This window comes from Coturnix japonica, linkage group LGE22C19W28_E50C23 (genome assembly GCF_001577835.2).
Source record: "Coturnix japonica isolate 7356 linkage group LGE22C19W28_E50C23, Coturnix japonica 2.1, whole genome shotgun sequence".
In the NCBI taxonomy this organism is placed as follows: domain Eukaryota; kingdom Metazoa; phylum Chordata; class Aves; order Galliformes; family Phasianidae; genus Coturnix; species Coturnix japonica.
This window is the reverse complement of record NC_029544.1, coordinates 1,362,808-1,382,834: the sequence shown is the minus strand read 5'-3', so window position 1 is coordinate 1,382,834 and position 20,027 is coordinate 1,362,808. Positions and strand designations below refer to the sequence as shown.

The following is a 20,027-nucleotide window of genomic DNA, read 5'->3' as shown; positions in this document are numbered from 1 at the left end:
GGTCCAGAAAATCCGACCTCCTCCCTCAGTGCATTTCCAGGTGCTGCCGCTGCCCCCTGCCTTTATTTCAGCTCTGAGTGTTGTGAAGCACATTACAGGTACATGCAGGCGGTCCCATAACGCTGCTCCCCCTTCGCTGCCTGCACCGCTCTGAGCGTGGGGGTCACAGTGGGGTGAGGGACTCGCTGGGCTCCTGGGGGGGGGGGGCACAGCTCACGTCCTGCTCCGGTGCTCCAGGTGTGTCCTGCTCACAGGGCCCTGCATCCAGCCCCACCTGCAGGAATAGCAGCAATGCATGGGGGGGGGGGGGGCATCCCCTGATCCCCTCATTCTTCCCTCCCCCCCTTCCCCAGACCCCACATAAAGCTGGGGTTCATCTCCTGGCCCTCCCAGCCCCAAATCCTTGATTCCATCCCTCCCCATGCCCCCCATCCCATGTCATTGCACCATGTGGGGGCTCATCCATGGACCCCCCCAAGGTTTATGTTCTTGCATCAGTCTGGGCCCATCCGCAGACCCCCATCCCTGCACAAAGCTGGGGCCCATTCCCAGATCTCCCATTCCCCAGCCTCCTCTATGGGGTCTCTGAGCACCCCAGGGCACTGCCCCATGTCTCCATGTCCCCAGCGCAGCCCCCTGCCCTCCAAACCCCCCCCCCAGTGCCTGACCTGGGTTTGCTCACCTCCTGGGACACATCCGTCCCCTCCATGCTCTCCTCCGATCCCTCTGGGGATGAAGACCCCCACACCCCCCCCACGGGGCTGGTCTCACTGTCGATGCTGTCCCCTGGAGCAGCGCTGCTGGCCGCAGTGATGGCCTCAGAGAGGATGATGGAGGCCATGGATGCAGCGATGCCCTCCACTGCCCCCCCGGCAGCCCCTTCAGCTTTGGGGTATTCAGGGCATTCGCTGCCTGTGGACGCCTCCATCTCTTTGGGGCTGAGGTTGATCTCACAGCTCTCCTCACTGCATTCTGACTCTGATGTGGACCCCAGACTCACAGGTGAGGCCGGAGGGGGCCCAGGCACGGGGGCACCCGGCTCAGCGGGATCCTGTACTGCGGAGCCATTGGGGACATCCTCAGTGCCATCACTGCCCACCCCGGGGGACATTGGGGGCTGCTCTGCTCCTGAGGAGGGGTCCCAGCTGGGTGCCTTCCCCGGGCACGGGTACACAGCAGGGGGGCTGACGGGGGCTGAGATGAGCAGCGAGCGGCGGTTGCTGCGTTGGGGGAGGACAAATGGGGGTCGGTCCTTGTGAGACCCTAAATGCATCTCCAACCCAAATTCATCCCATTAGCTCTGAGCAGCACCAAAGCCAAAGGCACCAGTTCATCACCCAGCCCCAATTCAACCCTATAGCACCCAACATCAGGAGACAATCAGCCCCAATTCAGCCCCATAGCACCCAATTCAGCTCCATTTCATCTCTACAGCACCCAAAGTCTGCCCCAATTCAACCCTACAGCACCCAACACAGGGAGGTGCCCATCCGTCCCCATTGGTCACAGGCAGAAATAGGGGAGGCCCTTTACATCCACCCACTTTTTGGGGGAGGGGGCTCAGGGGCACCATGGGACCCCCCCGTTACCTGGGGACACCTTTGATGATGAAGACTTTGCTGGAGTGCTGCTTGTCCAGTTTCCCCATCACCTCATAGAGGTCACGGTTGAGCTGTGGGGGGGAGAGGAACCCATCAGGTTAGGGTGGGGTTAGGGTTAGGGTTAGGGTTAGGGTTAGGGTTAGGGTTAGGGTTAGGGTTAGGGTTAGGGTTAGGGTTAGGGTTAGGGTTAGGGGGGTTCTTTAAGGGGGCTTTGGGGTCCCACCTTGCTCATCTCTTTGTAGAAGATGTCACGCAGGTTAGAGATGTTCTGGAAGATGGTGACGTAGCAGGCGATGCGGCTGGGGGGAGAAATGGGGTGGGGTGGTTTTTTGTGTTGTTTCCTTTTTGGGGGGGGGAGGAGAGGTGTTGCAGTGCTGTATGGCTGCCTGCAATGCTTTTTAAGGGGGGATTTGGGGAGGGGGCTGAGGGCTGGGGTTGCTCAGTACCTCCCATACAGCTCAGGCAGCTCCTCCCGCAGCTCCCGGTTCAGCTCCTCAAACACCGACTGTGCTCTGTTGAACTCCTCCTCAGCCTGTGGGGGCCCAGGGGGGGGTTATGGGGGTTATGGGGTCAGGGGGGCACAGAGCAGACTTGGACCCACCTTGGCAATCTTGGCCTCGTCCTTCTTCTTGGCGTTCTGCAGCGCTTCCAGGTGGTGCCGGGCGCTGTCGTAGTCCACCAGCTTACGGCCGCGCTTGGCAATGCGCTCCTGAGTGGGACAGAGAGCTCTGAGAGATGGAAATGTGCCGTGCCATGCTGTGCTGTGCCATGCTATGCCATGCTGTGCCATGTTGTGCTATGTCATGCCATCCCCATCCCCATCCCATCCCATCCCATCCTTTACCACACCATACCATACCCTGCCACCCCACGCTGTGCCACACAATCACACCCCACGTACCTTAATGTCCCCAAACTGTGCCAGGTAATTCTCCATCAGATGCAGCACTTGGTCACCCAGCTTTGCCTCGTAGTCATCCCACAGCAAGTCATTGCTCTGCAGGAGGGATGGGGGTGGGGATGGGGGACGTGCTGGTCTCTGTCCCCATGGACTCATCCCAACCCTCAGGGGATGGTGGTGCTCACGTCTGCGATGGCCTTCAGCTCCATGTGTCCGTCCCATTCGGTGCTGTAAATCTCCTGCAGCGTTTCAGCCACTTTTCGTGAGCTCTCGTGCATCGCTGCAGAAGAAGAAAGTTGGGATTCATGGTGAGGGCAAAGCGCTGCAGGGTGAAGAACAATCCTCTGTGTTCCTGTGTGGGGTGTTGCAGGGGGTTGGCTCCGTACGTTTCAATGCATGAAGCCCAAAGATCTTCAGGTTTTGTAGAGTGTTGTTGGCTTAATTGCAGCAAATGTAGTGAGGGTGGGGGGGGGGCAGGTTGGAGCCCCTGGGGTGGGGATGGCTTTGAGCCCAAAGAGGGTGTGGGGGTGGGATGGAATGGGATGAGGGTGGGTTGGAAATGAGACAGGGGTGGCATTGGAATGATGGAATAGGGATGGCATGGGGGTGATGTGGGGGCGGAATGGGAATAGGGCGGGGATGGCATGGGAATGATATGCAGATGGCACGGAGATGGAGCAGGGGTGGGATGGGGATGGTATGGGGATAGAATAGGGATGGCATGAGGATGGAACAGGGCAGTCACTGGATGACATGCAGATGCCATGGGGATGGCAAGGAGGGTCCCCCCGTCCCCCCGTCCCCTCCTGTCCCTGGTGCCACCTGCTGCAGCTGGAAGTTGTGGGCGCTCTGCTCAAACTGCTCGTCTTTGGTTTCCACTGTTTTGCCCAATTTCTGCAGGACCTGGGATGGAAACGGGAGCATGTGGGCATGGAGAGGGGGCAAACTGCTGGTGGAGCCCCAAAGGGTGCCCAGGACCTGATTGGTTCAATGTGGGCTCAATGTGAGCCCACCTGAGCTGAGCTGTGCCCAAGGGATGCTGAAGTTCTGCACATCCACCAAATGCTGTTTATTTTTAGGGGAAATCTGTGGGTTTGGGGAGCCAAACCAACACAGTGTGTCCCCACTGCCTTCATCTGTGAAATCCTATGGCATGGAAGCCTATGGTGTGGGTATGGAACAGGAATGGGATGGGAAGGGTATGGGGATGGAACAGGGATGGGATGGGGATGGCACAGTGGGCGAATACTGATGCAAATGAAGCCCTGAAGTGCTGCCCCAGTGGGAATTGGTGACACTGCTGCAAGGAGGAGGAGGAGGAGGAAGAGCTGGGGGTGAAGGCCACCCAATGTCCCCACCACAGGAGCACGGAAGCGTGTCCTGGGTTGATATGGTCACGGAAGAGCTGAATTTAGCCCTAAGCAGGAACCGCGGGAGCTGCCCCTTCCATTGTTGGGGTTGAAATGTCCCCAAACCGCGTCCAATCGCCCCATTTCAGCCCACTTCCGCAGCCCTTCCCCCCGCTTCCTGCATCGGGCTGCACCCACACAGCGGGGCCATCCCAGCACCGGGGTCTGCTGCCCCTGGGGGACATGGGGACAGTCCCACAAACCCCCATTCCAGCACCACCCACATCAGAAATACTTAACGGGGAGCAAACCCCACTTTTGGAAGCATTTTATGGGGCTTGGAGGAGCAGCTTGCAAACCTGAAGCTTTGCAGCTTTGTGGGGCACCCAACCGGATACCCCGTGAGCACCCATGGGTGCAGAGCAGCACACGGTGAGCACAGCCCACCTCACCCTGCAGACACCCAACCGAAAGGTGGGAGCTCAGAGCAGTGGGGCTGTGCCTTATCTCCTCCTGCACCTTCCCTTCTCCTGCCCCTTACCTTCTCCTGCGCCCTGCTGAAATGCTTCTGGACCTGCTTGGCGAACAGCCCTGCCCCGCTCCTGCCCTCAGCCATGGCTGCACTTGGTTGCAGGGCTCTGCTTGCAGCATCTGCTGTGGTTTGGTGTCTACTGCGGAAGTTCGAAGCGATGCATCCGCTGAGAACCGGGCACCCCCGAAGCACCCGACCACGGGGTGGGACGGGAAGGGGAGCACAAGCAGCCAGGCTGTGGCAACCCTCACACACGTTTCTGTTTTGAGTTTCAGTTTTGCTTTTTGGAGACACTTCTGCAATTCTTTGCTGCTTGTTTCCCACCTCGAGCACCATGGGGGTGGCGTGGGTGTGCTTTGACCCTACAGCACTGGATGAGGTGATAATAACAAGTCAGCACAATCTCACTGAAGAACACAATTTATTGATGCCAGTTTGGAGACATGAATGTTCCCAGCTGAAATGCTCAGTGTCCACATTCAGGGCTGGGGCTGGACTTCTGCTGCCGCTTTGTTTAGGAGATCACCTGGAAGGAGAACAAGGGCTGTAACCCCACAGATCCACAGTGCTCCCATTGAGTTGCTAGCATGACCCCACTGAGTGCTCCACATCCCACTGAGTGCTTCATTACCCCTTGGGTGCTCCATCCCCTATTGGGTGCCCTACTCCTCACTAGGTGCTCCATTTCCATTGAGTTCTCCATTCCCCATTGAGTTTTCCATTCCCCATTGGGTTCTCCATGCCCCCTTGGGTGCTCCACACCATCCCAGTGGTTAGAGAAGCCATGCAGGTCCCCTATGCACGACCCCACAGGCAAAACAACCCCCATCTCCTTACGCTGGATATCCAGGAGATGTAGGCAGAGACTCGGGTGAAGACGGTGGGCTTGTTGCGCACGTTGCAGCCGTAGCCGGAGACGAAGCTGGTGACTCCATGCACTTGGTACACCCCATTGACAGCGCAGTGCAGGGGGCCTCCCGAATCACCCTATGGAGGGGCACCCATCAGAGTGGGACTGTAATGGGGCAGGGGGTGACAGCGGGTGATGGTGGGTGACGGGGCTGTACCTGGCAGCCGGAGCGCACGCCATCCCCACCAGCACAGATCATGGTGTTCTTGACAGTGGAGCCCCAGTAGGAGTAGCTGGAGCAGATGTTGTAGCTCACGACAGGCAGGTAAGCCTGCAGCAGCGCATTCGACAGCTGCCCATTGGCTACAAGTGAACAAGGGCCCGTTAAAACCCATAGATCAAATAGACCCCATAACACCCCCCAAAATATCTGCATGGAAGCATCCAGCCTTGAGCATCTCATAGAGCCCTCCAAAATACTTGCTTGACATCATCCATCCCTTGGGGGACTCATCCCATGTCCAAAAGTGATTAACCTTCCCCGTTTTCCCAGATTCTTAATGAATTTTGGTAAGCCCTATAAAACCCATGAGTATTTTTGCATGGGTTGAGTGTCCCTGGGTTGCCCATGGCACTCACTGCTGGTCAGCCCCCAGCCGCTGATGTAGCAGGGGTAGTTGTTGGCCAACACGGTGCCCTGGCTGGGCAGCACTGCCAGCTGCACGTAGCTGTTGAGCGTGGCCGAACCCGACAGTCGGATCAGGGCGATGTCGTAGCTGTGGGGAGGACACAAAGGGCACCATAGAGAACGTGGAGAGACCCCCACAGCCCTGCAGGGCTCCCTCCTGACAACCCCCCTCCCCGGGTGCGTTACCCCGCGGCCACGTTGTTGGGGTTCCAGTTGGGGTGCTTGATGATGCTGCTGACGCCGAAGGTCTGCTCGCTGCCTTCATTCCTGTTGAGGTAATGGTCACCGGCGACGACGCGGAAGTTCAGGTTACTGCAGAAAAGCAAAGGATCAGGACAAACAGTTATTGCTTCAGGGGTCAACACAGCAGGATGAAGGAAGGGACTTGGCCCAGTATTCTGTGCCTCTATGATCTTTAAGGACTCTCCCAGCCCAACCATATAGTTCTATAGCAAAGAGTCACCCATACAATAAGATGCTTTTAGGGATAGTTCCCCATAATAGAAAGATCATGATGACCCCAAGTCCTTGACAGAAAGATCAGCAAGAGCTGCCACTCTCTGTGTGGGGACAGCTAATATTTTTCCTTTCTATTTTTGCTGGAAAAAATGGCATTTTCAGGACACAACGGGGCTCCCAATCCTGCTCACCTGTCTACGCAGTGGGCTGCTGTCAGCACCCAGTTCTGTCGGATGAGGGACCCTCCACAGGTGTGGTGCCAGCTGCCCCCAGAGTAATACTGGAGGGAGATCTGGGGGGAAACCGCACAAGGTGAGATGGGGGGACAGGAGCTCCCAGGGAATGGGAACCTGAAGGGTACAGGAGACCCAAAGGGGATGGGAGACCCAAGGGGATGGGAATCCAAAGGGAATGGGAAGCCAGAGGGGATGGGAAGCCCCTGGGTTCATCACAGGACCCCAACCCAATCTACCTGTGAGGGCCAGGCATGTGATTTCGCCTCAGTCCCCCCGACCACACGTTGCATCCCATCGGAAACTGACTCTGCATGGCATCCTGTGGGAAAGGGACAGTGACACCCATTGCTCCCCAGAACCCCAAATCTGAGAGCTCGTTAGCAGCTAACGACCCCGTCGGCACAAGGACTCACCGCACAGCGCGAGGGCAGCGAGGAGCAGGAGCTGCATCATGGTGATGATGTGGCTGAGACTTCGCTGCACGCTGCTTTATAGGGGATGGAGAAGGAGGGATGGGAACCCCACAGGTGTCCCAACCCTATCGAGCAGCCTTGGTCCCTTTTCCAAAACACACTTGGCCACGAAGGTCAGAAGCCAAGAGCTAAAAGTACTCTCAGTGCAAGCAACCTACAGTAAACTTGTTTATTTTAACCCATTTTGTGCAATAGGAACAGGATGTGTTCACCTGCTATCAGCACAGCGCACCTGCTTGGCCACATCTACACCTGGGTTGGAAGGCTCAGCTGGAGGGGGGGATGGCTGGTGACCCCCAGGGGTCCTTCTTGGGATGGGTGCTCTTCAATGTCTTTATCAGTGATGGGATCAGAGCATCCTCAGGACACTGACAGATGGCACCAAGATGAATGGTGCACTTGGAATGACAGAAGGAACCATTCTATGATCTTTAAGGACCCTTCCAACCCAACCACCCTATGGTTCTATGATCTTTAAGGACATTCCCAATCCAACCATTCCAACGTTCTATGATCTTTAAGGACCCTTCCAACTCAACCACCCTATTGGTCCATGACCTTTCAAGACTCTTCCAACCCAACCATCCTATGGTTCCATGACCTTCCAGGACCCTCCCAACCCAACCACCCTATGGTTCTATTCTATGGGAGCATAGAACAGCACTGGGCACATATCCCAGGTTCCATGAGCATTAAGACAACAACAAAACAAAAAAAGAAACAGGAAAGAAAAAAACGCAGCTGCTGCATTTCTGCTCTTATCACTGCAGAAAACACGAGATTTTGTGGGGAAAAATTGTCTCTGAATAATCACTTATTTGCCTTTATCAGCACAGAAAGGCACACACAGCAGAGGCACAACCCAACTGTACCCGTGGCAAACCTGAGACCCCCAGGAATCAATGCAACAATGAGGCTTCAAAGGGGCATTTGGTCTGCAGACAATAAGAGGATTTCCAGGGTAATGGAACCAGAGCAGGGCTGGGGGCAGTTCTGGGGAGGAAACAGATCCAAGACGGGGTCTGTAAAATAAATCATCTCTTTATTTCAGGTCACGTACCCAAAGGTGGACCCTCCCCGTCTATCAATGAAAAGGTACCAAATAGGGGGGGGGGGGAGCAGTGGGGGCTGGGGGAACAACAGGGACTGCAGTTGGGTGACCCCGGCATAGCACCCAGGAGCACCCCACAGCCCTGCTCCTTCCTCCTGCTCAGCACGAGGACCAATGGAACCTCCCCAAGAAACAACGACCACATCATCATAATGACCAAAGTAATAATTACCATCTAATGTTTCCCCTACGATCAAGGCTGGGATTTAAGGCAGGTGACCCCACAGAGCTGCCCAAGGCCCCTCTCCCCAACCATGAGTGGGGACACTGGGTGCTGATGTGGGGCTGGGTCCCAGCAGCCACCCCATACATATACCAGGCTCCTCTCTATGGGGCTGAGCCCCCAGTCCATCTCCCACAGCCGGGCCAACCCCACTGCCCTCCTCAGGCATAGGGAAGGGGCAGCTGTGACAGCTTCTAGAACGCCCCAAGGGCAAATTTGGGGTCTCTTTGATGAGTCCAACATGAGTCCAGCACCATCTCTCCCATTCAGGCACTAAAAGGCAGCACTGGGCTCCTCCACGACTCTTTTTTGGGCTCCTCCATGATCCCCCTTTTAGGGTTCCTCACATTATCACCCCATCTCTCCACGGGGTTTGCAAAAGGCACAGGGCTGAGTTCAAGGCCAGATGTGAATTGCAGCATATTTAAGGCTTTTTTTTTTGCTTCTTTTAAATAAAAAAAAAAAAAAAGAAAAAAAAAGAATATTAATAATAATAATAAGGAAGGGAAAGAGTCGGCTGCCAGTGCCCTGAGTGTGGCTGGGTCCCAGTGTGCTGCCATTAGGTGAAGGACCAGAGCTGGTGGGGGTCTGAGGGGTCGCAGGGGGCCATGGCTGGGTGCTTGCCACGAGCTGTCAGGCACATTCGGGATGCGTGGTTCTTAATGAGATGGTCCTGGATCGGGAGAGAGCAGAACAGAGCCCGGTTCAGCTCAGCCCTCAGGGATGCACTGAGTGCATGGAGCTGGGATACAGCAAGGAGCTGGGATGCTTACAGTGACTCTCACCTGTGTCAGCTCCCACTCCTCGTCGGGGGGCACACGCGTGGGCTGCCCACGGAAGCTGCACTCCCCGAGCTGCACCGGCCCCGCCCCCGCCCGCAGGCAGAGCTGTTTGCCCACGTTGTGCCGCAGGTCGCGCTGGGTCGTGTATTCAAAGTACTGCGGGGGGAGAGAGCAGGGATGGAGGAGGGGGGGGCACAGTGTGGGGGGTGCTTGAAGGAACCAGAACTCCAGGCTGGGGAACACCCGATAAAAGAGCCCTTGGGGGAAAGGGGGGGGTAAAATAACCCGTAGGGGTGAGAAACATGAGGAAATAACACTCGTGGGGGGAGGAGGGGGGGGAATAACGATAAAATAGTCCTTGGGATGGGGGGGGGGGACGTGAGAAAATAGCTCTTGGGTTGGGAGGGAAATGGATAAGAGTGCCCTCAAAGGGCAGGAGGGGTGGGACCGGCTGAAATAACCCCCAGTTTGTGAGGGAAACACAATGAAATAAACCTCAGGGTGAGGAAAATGGATAAAGCAGCCCTGAGAGCAGAGGTAGGAAGTGATAAGATAGAGCTGGGGGGGGGAGTGGGGTATAATTACCCCGGTGGTGGGGATGAAGGGATAAAGGAGGGATGATGATGAAACAGGGTGGTGGCTGAGGGGGGCAATGAGGGGGGCTGAGGGGGCTGCAGAGGGGGGGGGGGCTCTGTGCCCACCTGGTTGCCCCCCATCCCGTGGCACGGGTACATGATGAGCGGCTTCCCCCCGTGGTTGTTCTCCCCGACGTCCAGGCAGCTGTTGGTGCCGCTGTTCTTAATCTGCACGGGAAAATAATAACAATCATCCTTAAAAATATACATAAATATATATATATATATATATATAAGCCTTTATTTTTAAATTAAGTAATAATAATAATCGAAAAACATTATTAAAAGTATTAAAAGGGGCTGCCGGAGCTCAGCCTGGCTCAGGGCTGCCCCGGTGCCGCTGCAGCTCCGGCTCTCCGTCCCTTCCAGGACGTGGCGAGGAACCGCCGGACAGACAACGGGAGGCGAATAAAGGTTCAGGAAACAGAACAGAGCCAGAAGCGGGCGGAGAAGGGGCGGAGAGACGTCAGCAACAGCCCGGAACCCGCCCGTCCCTCGGGGCGATGCGCCCGTCTGCGCCCCGGGATGGCACGGAGCTCCGGGAAGCGCCCGGCTCTTCCGCCCCGCTGTGGCCGCACGATGTTCCCCGGGGTCCCCGAACCGGCTCTGCTGGATTCCAGCTCCCAGCTGAAGCAAAAAAGGCGTTTTGCTGTAAGCGAAGCCCTCCCAAAGCCGCACTTACTGCTCCGTACGAGGTCGGGTTGAGGTCGGGGACGAACATCTCCGGGTAGACGTTCTGCAGGTACCAGGTGAAGTTCTTGCAGTGCAGCCGCTCCCTCAGCCTGCGCCGTTCTGTAATGTCACCATACGTCTTCTATCGGCAAAGTCACGTGAGAGAATTAAACTGATCTCCGGAGCCAGCAGGAACCCCCCCGTACCCCCCTCATATCCCCCCCCACCTCCCCCAGAGGCCCAAAGTTCCATCCTCCCACCCACCGCAGGACCCCGATGGGCACCAGAGCAAAGCTGAGCTGTGGCAGAACACGTTGGGGATGTAAAAGTGGCTAGAAAGCCTTACGGCCCAAAGGGATGATTTTCTTTGGTTGTGTTTCCCCATCTGCACTTGATTTCATTGCTCTAAGCTGAGCCTGCAGAGCTCTTGCACCTCCTGCTGATCAAACCCAAGCTCAGGGCAGGAGCTCAGACCCCAGGACCTGACAGGAGGGGCTGGAGCTGGATGGGCTTTAAGGTCCCTTCCAACCCAACCATTCTATGGCTCTATGATCTTTAAGGTCCCTTCCAACCCAAACATTCTATGGCTCTATGACCCCGTAAGACCCTTCCAACCCAACCATCCTATGGCTCTATGACCCTTAAGGACCCTTCCAACCCAACCATCCTATGGCTCTATGACCCTTAAGGACCCTTCCAACCAGTCATCCTATGATTCTATGATCTTTTAAGGACCCTCCCACCCCAACCATCCTACTGTGGTCTATAAAGACCCTTCCAACCCAACCATTCCAATATTCTATGGTTCCATAATGTTTTAGCTTCCAACCCAACCCTCCTATGGGTCTGCTTTCTTTAAGGTCCCTTCCCACCCAAGCATTCTACAGCAGTGAGACCCCCGCTGGTGTGTGGGTACCTCTCTGGCCATCTGCGCAGCCTGTTGGTTCCTCCGGTAGAAGATCTCCTTGTAGTCATCCATCCAGACCTCAGCCAAGCGGACTTGGTTCCTGGAGATGACCTGGGTGCCCTTGGGGAAGGTGTGGGGGCTCTTGGAACGGAAGACATGGCCCACGACGGAGCAGGGGATGATCTCCAGCTGACCCCCACACTGCCAGACCTATAGGGATGAGACACAGGGGGTGAGCAGCCTTGGGACTGAGGCCGTCCCCAAAGCTGTGCCCCCTGGGGCTCACCCTGAAAGACATTTCCACGTTCTCTCCCCCCCAGATCTCCATCTGGTCGTCGTAGGAACCGATGTGCTCAAAGTAGGACCTGGAGATGGCAAAGAGGCCACCGGCAAAGGTTGGGGACCTATAGGAGAGGGGAGAAAAGAACCCATAAGGCTGGAGGGTCTCCATCTGCAGAACAGGTTAAGAAAACACCAAAACTCAGATCTGAATTATAAGGGACATGGCAGAGGGCAGCAGCACCCCACAACCAGCTGTGAGCCAAGCCCCACATGCGGCCCCTCATGCTCCCATGGCCACAGCAATGGGGCACCAAAGGGATGGAGCTGCTGCCAGGAGGGGACAGCAGGGACACGGGGCAGCGTGGCACTGAGGGGCCTCACTGTGTTGCCTCGGGATCCAGAGCAAAGCAGGGTGGATTTGATTACAGAAAGCCTATGGCAGCAAAGAAAGGCAGAGATTAGCTCGGTGACCAGGCACCCCATTCACTCCTCTGGCTTTTCTAATCTGTTCCATCTGATCTTTAGAAAGAGGGGGGGGGAGGCTGGAACAGAAACTTGCTTTTATTCAATGGGAAGGGGAAAAAAAAAAGGAAGACGACAAAAAGGAGCTCAGCTCTCCTCCAGAGAGGAGCAGGGGAGAGATGAGACACTGCTGGGAGCCAGCAGGGCTCACAGAGAAAGGGACCTTTATTGGGGCCGGGACGTCTCCCGGGTGACCTGTGCACAAAGCCGGTCCTGCTGGACAGGATGCGGCCGCGGCCAAACACGGTGTCGGGTGTCCCCATATGGCAATGGGGCTCAGCAGCTGGAGGAACCCCATTGCCACTGCAGGACATGGGGCTCCCAGAGCCGAGCTGTCAGCGGGCAGCTGTTATTATTATTAAAATTGGGTTGGAAGGGAAGAAAGAAGGAAAATCAGCACAGCTGAACACACAGCATCCTGCTCACTGCTCTGCCAGCTCAGTGCCACCCCATGCCCAGGTAGCCACGCTCTGTGTAGTGCCCCATGGGGAACCATTGATCCTCTTGGCCACCAGGACACACTGCTCACTCATGGTCACCCTGTTGTTCAACCAGGACCCTTCTCAAGGTCCTTCTCTGCAGAGCTCCTTTCCAGCAGCTCAGCCCTTGATCCACACTGCTATATATGGTTTCTCCTCCTCAGGTGTAGGGCTGTACTTTGGCACAGGAAGGATAAAACACCCCATATTCAGGCTTACTTGATGGGGACAGTCTCGTCCTTCCTCCTCTGCCTCTCCCGGGGCGGCACGACCTCCCATCCAAAGGTGAGACTCCAATCGAAGTTGCCCCTGCTGTGCTGCTTGCCATACTGCACCGGCTTGGAGAACTCGAAGGTGTTGAGGTCTATGGTGGTGATGTCAGGGCTGACGACAGCTGTGGGCTCCTCGGCGATGCGGGACAGGAGGGGCTCCAGCCACCCATGGAAGCACTCACCTGGAGCACGGGGAAGGGTGAACCCACCTCACCAGCATCGGCATCTCTTCAATGGGATGTGCCAGGACTGGGGGCTGCATCCCGACCCCGGGGGCACCCAGAGGGTGGTGGGGAGGTGGACACTCACAGTGTGCATCCAGGAAGGTGAGCACCTCGCCGCTTGCCACGCTGGCTCCCAGTAACCGAGCTGTGATCAGCCCCTTCCTCTCTGCCTGCCGCACCACCCGCACTATCTGCAGCTGCTTCACGTAGCGGTCCAGCTCATCCTTCAGGTATTCTGGGGGAACAGAAGAGGGTGGACAGCCTCAGGGTGAGCTCAGCCCCTGCTCCTGGTGCCCAGCAGCACAGCAAGGTCCTTTGCAGGGGGGTAATGGATGGGGAGGGCTGTCCTGGGCTTGGGTTTGGAGTTCACTGGGGCAGAATGGGAACTGCCACCCAGGTCACCCCATGAGTGCACAGGGATGAGCAGCGCTCAGGGCAGAAAACCCATCAGAGAGCAGAAAACCCATCAGAGAGCAGAAAACCCATCAGAGAGCAGAGTGCAGATGCTCCAGGTGCAGAAATCCCTTTGTTTTCCAGGTGTGGCTTTACGCACCCTGGGAGCTGCTGCAGGCGGAAGCAGAGCACGAGGGTAAAGTCTGCTCCTCTCCCATCACCTCCCTGTGCCCATTCGTTTGCTTTGGGTGGAACGAGTCATGTAACCAGGTGTGACGTGGGACGAGCAGCCGGGCTTCACCCGGATGGAATTAAAAACCCAGCGGCGCTCGGGGCTTCAATAGGAAACAGCTCAGAAAAGCCCAGGGGAGTTTTGCTCCCCACACCCTCATCCTGCAGCCCCACAGCAGCCCCAACACGCACCGTCCGTGCTGGCGTCGTCCACGAGGATGATCTCCTTTAGCAGCGCAGCGGGCGACGCGTGCAGGACGCTGTACACTGTGCGCAGCAGCGTGGACCACGCTTCGTTGTGGAACACGATGACGACGCTGGTGGTGGGGAGGGGAGGGCAGCGCTTGAACTTCTGGTCGATGCACCTACGGGGAGGGGAAGGATCAAAAACAAGGGGAGAAAAAGGAGGATTTATGGCGGCCGTGCACCAGGCGTGAAGGAGCAGCGGGGTCGGCGTGCCGGAACAAAACGCTGTCGTCCCCCACCGCGGTGTTCTGCACGGAGGGGCAGCAGCACCGGCAGCCCCCGCGGCTTTGCCCCTTTGATTTCCATTTGGGTTTACCTCTTTTCTCCCCCTCCTTTTGCCCCCGTCGCCTCCGGTCCAGTGAATGACATTCCCATCCCACCCCGACCCGGTGTTCCCCCATTGTGACCGCTACACCTGCTAGGCACGGATAATCGCCGGCCACCACGGCTTCTCCCTCCTATTCAGAGCTATTTTTCTCCAGGATCCCCCCCCTCGAAAACCCACCCCCGACCAGGCAGGGGTTGGGGCCACGCTCTAATCCGACCGGGCGGTGCTGAAGCCGCTTCCTTCACCCCCTGCCTGGGGCTGTTCCAGTCCGCTAAGAAAAGAAAAAGTCAGCTTAGGGCCGGGCTGGAAGAAAGGAGGGGAGGGAGGAACCGGGGGGATGGGGTGGGGAGTAGGGGGTGGGAGATGCTGAAGCCGGGAGCAGGTACACAAAGCTGCTGTGCCATTTCACCCGCTGCAATGCAAAATCAAGCATAAAGCAGACAGAAACTGGGGAGAAATTTGCTATTCCTGAGGTGCCAGCCCCCCAAAAAAAGTGGTTGGGAGGAGGGGGCTCTTACTCCGGTGGGCGGCTGTCGGGTCCCAGCGCTCGCTGCAGGGAGATGCGGTCACTGGCGAAGGCGTTGAAGCAATGCTTCTCATAGCCCCGCTCCTTCTCCTTGCTCTCCTCCGCCGTCCACTGCTCTTTCTTGAAGGCTTTGCCATCAGCTCCAGGGCCGGAGGGGTCCTGAGGGGGCCGTTCCAGCAGCGGGCGCAGCTCTGCTGCTGTATAGAAGCCGGGGGGACAGGAGCGAGCGCCATGGGGCGGCTCTTCTGGGGGCACCGGGGCCCTGATCTGTAGTTTGGGCATAGAGTCACGGAGGTTGTGCACGGCGCCCAGCATCAGGTCGATGACCTGGTCCTTCCCATCCACGATGTTCTTCAACCAGGGCTCCTCGCGCTGGTCGCCGGCCCCGACGTCCCTCTGTAGGATGAAGAGGAAGAGGAGGAAGACGGCGCCCACCAGGGCCACCTTCAGCGGGCTGTAGCGGCGGCGGAGCAGCCTCATGCTGTCTGCAGCACTGCGGGGCACGGCTCAGGGTCGGGGGGTCCGTGGGGGCTTCATGGCTCCGCTAACCTGGAGGGGAGAAACACACAAGGGGTTAATTCACCCCGCATGCAACCTGCAAAGCGTGTGCTGTCAGTCGAGAGCAGAGCATCTCCCAGAGCTCCTCATCACCTGCACCCTGCAAACCTGCCCTGAAACAGGTCGGGAGGAGGCTGCAAGATGCAAAGCATCATCCCCAGCAATGCCCCCCACCCTGCACGCAGCAAAAGGATCAACGCGCAACAAAGCTAAAACAGAAAGGAAAGTTTACTCCAACATTTGGGATGCACGGACTGAGCCGCCCCTCGGGTGCTTCTCCTGCCTGGGAAGGAGGACACAAGCGGATGGGATCGCTGTGAGCTGTGCAATGGGAGCAGCAATCCCAGCAGCCGGAGCTCTGCCCCATCTGCAGAACCATTCCTCCCCGCTGCTCTTTGTGAGCCGCCGCCACCGGAGCATGGAGAAGCTCCACGGGAGCCATTCACTTCCATCTCCTCCTCCTCAGGATCACCCCCTCCTTCCTCCCCCTCTTTTTCTTTCTTAAAATGCTTTGGAAGCTGCTCAGCCGCCCCCCAGCCCCCCCCCCCAACACCCCGCTGTCAACTTCAAGGGCAGGGAGCTCAGTGCGGGGTCCCCATTCTTCCATGTCCCCATGAGGTTTAGGGGCGGGGGGAGCGCAGCGATGCGTTATAGGGGAGGGGGACACTCCGCCCCCGGGTCACCCGTAGGGCTCCGGGATCAACGTGGCGTTCAGGTTGTGCTTTATTGCCCAACGCTGAGGGAAAAAAAGGCAGAATTAAGGGGGGAAAAAGAAGAATCTCTGCTCAACCCCCCCTGAATGTCTGTTCATGTATTGTTTGTAGTCTGAGCTCCCCACAACTTCACCCTCAGAGTTCCTGGAGCTCTGTGTGAGTGAATGCACTGTAGGTGAAGAGGAGGATCCCAATCCCCATTGCCTTGACCACACTAATGAGCACCTCGTTATCCGCTAACGAACCTCAGCGCAGCCACCCTGGGGAAGGCACCAGGCAGCCCACAACAGCTTCAACCCCAAAGGGTCCCCATAGGAACCGCGCTGAGACGTGGGACGTTTCCTCCCCCTGCTGCCCCCCGGGTCCCATAGGAGCACAGTGACACCGTCACACACTCCCTTAGGGCTGAGTCACCCGCAGGGCGCGTCCCGGGGGTGGGCAGTGCCACGAGGACACATTTCCAGCCCTACATCACACAGCCCCTCCTTCCCAATGCCACCATAGAACCCCCCCCCCCCTATAGCCCTCCCAGAGTCCCCCCCTTGGCCAACCCCAAACCCAAACCCAAACCCAAACCCAGGATGCACGCAGCAACACGTGCAGTGAAAGCTATGAAGCCTGTTGCATTCAAAAGAGGGTTTTAAAGGGGAAAAAAGGGGAAAGAAGAAATAAAGGGGAGAAGGGGAGGAGGGGGTCACCAATACAGTCACAGTCACGGGTGGCAGCAGGACAGTGCCCACGTGATGGGACAGCAGCTTCCTCCTCGGTGATGGAGGGAGGAAACCTTGAGGTTGAAACAGAGATATTTTCTGCCCCCCCCCCCCCAAAAAAAAATAGAAGAAAATAAGCAATAATGGGAGAGCAGCAAAATGATGATGGTGATAACAAACTGATAAGAAGGCAGAGACATCAATGCAGCAGACACAGCACGGCCCCACTGCTCCACGTGGCAGCACGGCCCTGTTGGCTGCGGTGCCAATGGTGTTTGGGGTGGCAAACAGCCAGGAGATGGAGCAGCCCCATTGATGGGATTCCACCCCCCCATCATCATCATGGGAACGTGGTGGAATGTCTTTAGTTTTGAGTAGATTGGGGGAAAAGGAGCAATGCTGGAGGGGTAGGAGAGGGTGTGAGTGCTATGGGGTGTGAAGGGAGACCCCAGGGATGCAATAGGGTGGGAGTGGGATTGGGATCAGGGAGTGAGGCATGAAGACCGGGGACCAAGTACTGGGAAAGGAGGACTGAAGGCTGAGACCAGGATCTGGACTCATGAGCAAAGAATGGGGACAAAGGACTGAGACAGGGACCCAAGGATCAGGGAATGGGACCCATGACCAGAGACCCAATATTTGGAGCAGGACTGGGGCTGATGATCAGGATAGACCTGAGCACCAAGGTCTGGGACCAGGGAATGGGACCTAAAGACCAGGAACACAAAGAAAGGGACTTAAAGACCAGGGACCTGATGGGACCCTAAAGAACAGGGACCCAGGATACCCTACAGACCATGATCTGGGGATCAAAGACTGAGGATCCAGGGGGAGCCAAGTAGCAGAGACACAGAGGGAACCCCAAAGATTGGGACCAGAGGAACCCTGAAGATTGAGGACCCCAAAGACCAGGGATCAGGGGGGGACCTCAAAGACTTCAGACCCCAAAGACTGGGGACCCAGAGGGACCCCAAAGGCCGAGTATCCAGGGGACTCCAAAGAGTGGGACTAGGGGCACCCCAAAGGCTGGGGACCCAGGGACCCCAAAGACTGCAGACTCCAAAGACTGGGGATTCAGAGGACCCCAAAGAAAGGAGACCCCAAAGGCTGGGACTTGGGGGATTCTAAAGACTTCAGACCTCGAAGACTGGGGACCCAGGGGGACCCGAAAGACTGGGGACCCCCAAAGATGGCAGCCCTGGGGGACCACAAAGACCGGGGACCCCAAAGACTACAGACCCGGGAGACCACCAAGCCAGGACCGGGTGTGAAGACCCAAAACCGAGACCGGGACCAGGACCGGGATCCGGAACAAGGATCCGAAAACCGAGAGCCCAAGACCGGGACCGAGCACCGAGGAGCCGCAACCGGAACCCGAAACTGAGACCGAAAACTGGGACCGAGCGAGCGGGGACCCGAGAGCGGGAGAGGAACGGAGACTCAAACCGACACCAAAACACGAACAGCGGAACCACAAACAGCCCCGAACCGCCCCACTCACCCGCTCCGTAACAGCGGCTGCTGCGGGTCCGGGGCCGCAGGTGTCGTCCGGGGGGCGGAGCGGGGGGCAGAACCGCAGCCGGTACCTGCCTCGCCCCGGGCCACAGGTGCGAACCGCGCGGTCCTAACGCCGCCCTCAGCAGCGGAGAGATGGGGATCGAAGGGGGTCCGAGGGCTGATGGTGGGGGTCTGGAGGTTGGTGGGGGTCTATAGGGGATGTGCAGGGGGTTGGACTCGAGGTGGGGCACTGGGGGGTTTGGGGAGAGGCAGAGATGCTGTGGGGGTGTGGGGATTATCGGGGCTCGGTATAAGGCTGCTGGGAGGGACAGGTGCCCTCTAGGGGTGTGATACAGGAGGTGTGGAGAGTGAAGGGGATATGGAGGGGACAACAAGGGGTTTCCACTTGGAGTAATCCCAGATACCAGTAGGGACTCCCTGCGGAGAAGGACCTGGGGGTCCTGGTGGGTGAAAGGCTGAACGTGAGGCTGTGTCCCCTGTGATGGAGCACAGCCCTGAAGCTGCTCTGAGCGCCCCGTTTCCTTGTCCTCCAGCCCCACGTTTAACACTAGGTGGTGGTATCTCCATGAAGATTCCAGCTGGGGGATGGTGGCTGCTATAGCAGGGAAAGTGCCGGGAGAAGCAGGGAAAGTCTCTGCTGTGCTGAGGACTCCACGTTAAAGCTGAGTGGGATTTAAGGTCCCTTCCAACCAGAGCCCTTCTGTGGTTCTATGATCTTTAAGGACTCCTCCAACCCAAGCCATGCTGTGGTTCTATGATTCTGTGGCGTGAAAGAGTTGTTTGTAGCCCCTCCAGAGGATGTGGCCGTGTCACTGTGGCAGGTATAAGCACAAGCAACCCCATCACCGATGGCTTTCAGTGCATGGAAACAATCACACAGATGGAAACGAGCTCTAAGCCCATCCAGCCCAACTCCAACCCATCCCACCAAGCCCACAGACCACGTCCCCAAGTGCCACATCCCCACAGCAGGATGGTGACCCCCCCCCACACACACCTCCCTGTGCCAACACTTGGCTGCATTTTCAAAGCAGAGGATGAGAATCCCCCCGTGCAGCCCAGCAGTGGTTGAGATGCACAGGGGGGCAGAGGAGGGTGAGAAAAACACTGGTTGGGGAAACCCCAGGGGCCTCTCCAGGCTCCCAAAGGCAGAAGACACGAACGCTGGGAGGGTTTGAATCTCCTGCTGAGCATTTTGTGTTGGCTCCTGAGCTGTATGGGGGGATTTGAGGGATTTGAGCTGGGCTGGAGTGAGAATTACGTTGGATTATTGGGATGTGAGATTGAATATTAGCTGCCTTACAGAGGATCAGTCGGGCAGGGCTTTGTCGGCATCACAGATGTGCAAATCCCCAACACAATGAAGCACCAACACGTTGCTTGAGAAGGGCAGGGGGAAACTGAGGCACAGAACAGACAACAGCTTACCTGGCACGGAGCAGAGGAGAGCCCAGACTCACCACCATTGGCCTTCAGCATCGCCTGCCGGACTCCTGAGAGCTAATTTTAAGCCCTGGGTTTTGCTGCCTGTAATTCACTGCTGCTGTATTTCCTGCCTCGCTGCTGCTCTGAGGTTTCGCTCTGAGCGCTGTAAAACTGAAGGGAA

At 57.3% G+C, this 20,027-nt stretch overlaps 3 protein-coding genes across 4 annotated transcripts; all 3 read right to left on the bottom strand.

The window, feature by feature from the left end:
- Positions 1-29: 29 nt before the first annotated feature.
- On the bottom strand, positions 30-4,623 carry BIN2 (bridging integrator 2). Its single transcript, XM_015887020.2, is given in 11 exon segments — positions 30-274; positions 683-1,220; positions 1,590-1,672; positions 1,825-1,900; positions 2,048-2,133; positions 2,203-2,310; positions 2,503-2,598; positions 2,688-2,782; positions 2,889-2,946; positions 3,325-3,405; positions 4,393-4,623. Coding segments are annotated over 11 exon segments (1,407 nt in total). The 5' UTR covers positions 4,468-4,623; the 3' UTR covers positions 30-163.
- Positions 4,624-4,787: 164 nt separating this feature from the next.
- On the bottom strand, positions 4,788-7,987 carry CELA1 (chymotrypsin like elastase 1). The gene is made up of 6 exons (XM_032441098.1): positions 6,853-7,987; positions 6,572-6,672; positions 6,108-6,233; positions 5,451-6,009; positions 5,221-5,370; positions 4,788-4,909 (listed from the first exon to the last, which is right to left on the bottom strand). Exons 1-4 carry the CDS (start codon positions 6,904-6,906, stop codon positions 5,811-5,813), a joined length of 480 nt encoding a protein of 159 aa, XP_032296989.1. The 5' UTR covers positions 6,907-7,987; the 3' UTR covers positions 4,788-4,909; positions 5,221-5,370; positions 5,451-5,810.
- Positions 7,988-8,109: 122 nt separating this feature from the next.
- Positions 8,110-20,027, bottom strand: GALNT6 (polypeptide N-acetylgalactosaminyltransferase 6). Of its 2 annotated transcripts, none has more exons than XM_032441095.1 (11): positions 19,850-20,027; positions 14,915-15,471; positions 14,015-14,187; positions 13,284-13,433; positions 12,922-13,156; positions 11,706-11,823; positions 11,429-11,629; positions 10,523-10,654; positions 9,907-10,008; positions 9,209-9,361; positions 8,110-9,096 (listed from the first exon to the last, which is right to left on the bottom strand). In XM_032441095.1, the coding sequence occupies exons 2-11, from the start codon at positions 15,400-15,402 to the stop codon at positions 8,983-8,985; spliced, it is 1,866 nt and encodes a 621-aa protein (XP_032296986.1). In that variant the 5' UTR covers positions 15,403-15,471; positions 19,850-20,027; the 3' UTR covers positions 8,110-8,982. The 2 variants fall into 2 exon arrangements, with proteins under 2 accessions (XP_032296986.1, XP_015742489.1); XM_015887003.2 differs by lacking the exon at positions 19,850-20,027 and adding an exon at positions 18,405-18,523 and having other exon boundaries at positions 8,113-9,096.

What these genes read in the sequence shown, in the direction of transcription:
- GALNT6 (XM_032441095.1), bottom strand. Translation starts at nt 15,402, where the DNA reads ATGAGGCTGCTCCGCCGCCGCTACAGCCCGCTGAAGGTGGCCCTGGTG. An exon ending in GACGAGACTGTCCCCATCAA is followed by an intron (nt 11,824 to 12,921) that starts GTAAGCCTGAAT and finishes CCTCTCCTATAG; the next exon opens with GTCCCCAACCTTTGCCGGTG. An exon ending in ACGTGGAAATGTCTTTCAGG is followed by an intron (nt 11,630 to 11,705) that starts GTGAGCCCCAGG and finishes TCATCCCTATAG; the next exon opens with GTCTGGCAGTGTGGGGGTCA.
- CELA1 (XM_032441098.1), bottom strand. Translation starts at nt 6,906, where the DNA reads ATGCAACGTGTGGTCGGGGGGACTGAGGCGAAATCACATGCCTGGCCC. An exon ending in GCAGCCCACTGCGTAGACAG is followed by an intron (nt 6,234 to 6,571) that starts GTGAGCAGGATT and finishes GCTTTTCTGCAG; the next exon opens with TAACCTGAACTTCCGCGTCG. An exon ending in CCCAACAACGTGGCCGCGGG is followed by an intron (nt 6,010 to 6,107) that starts GTAACGCACCCG and finishes TCCTCCCCACAG; the next exon opens with CTACGACATCGCCCTGATCC.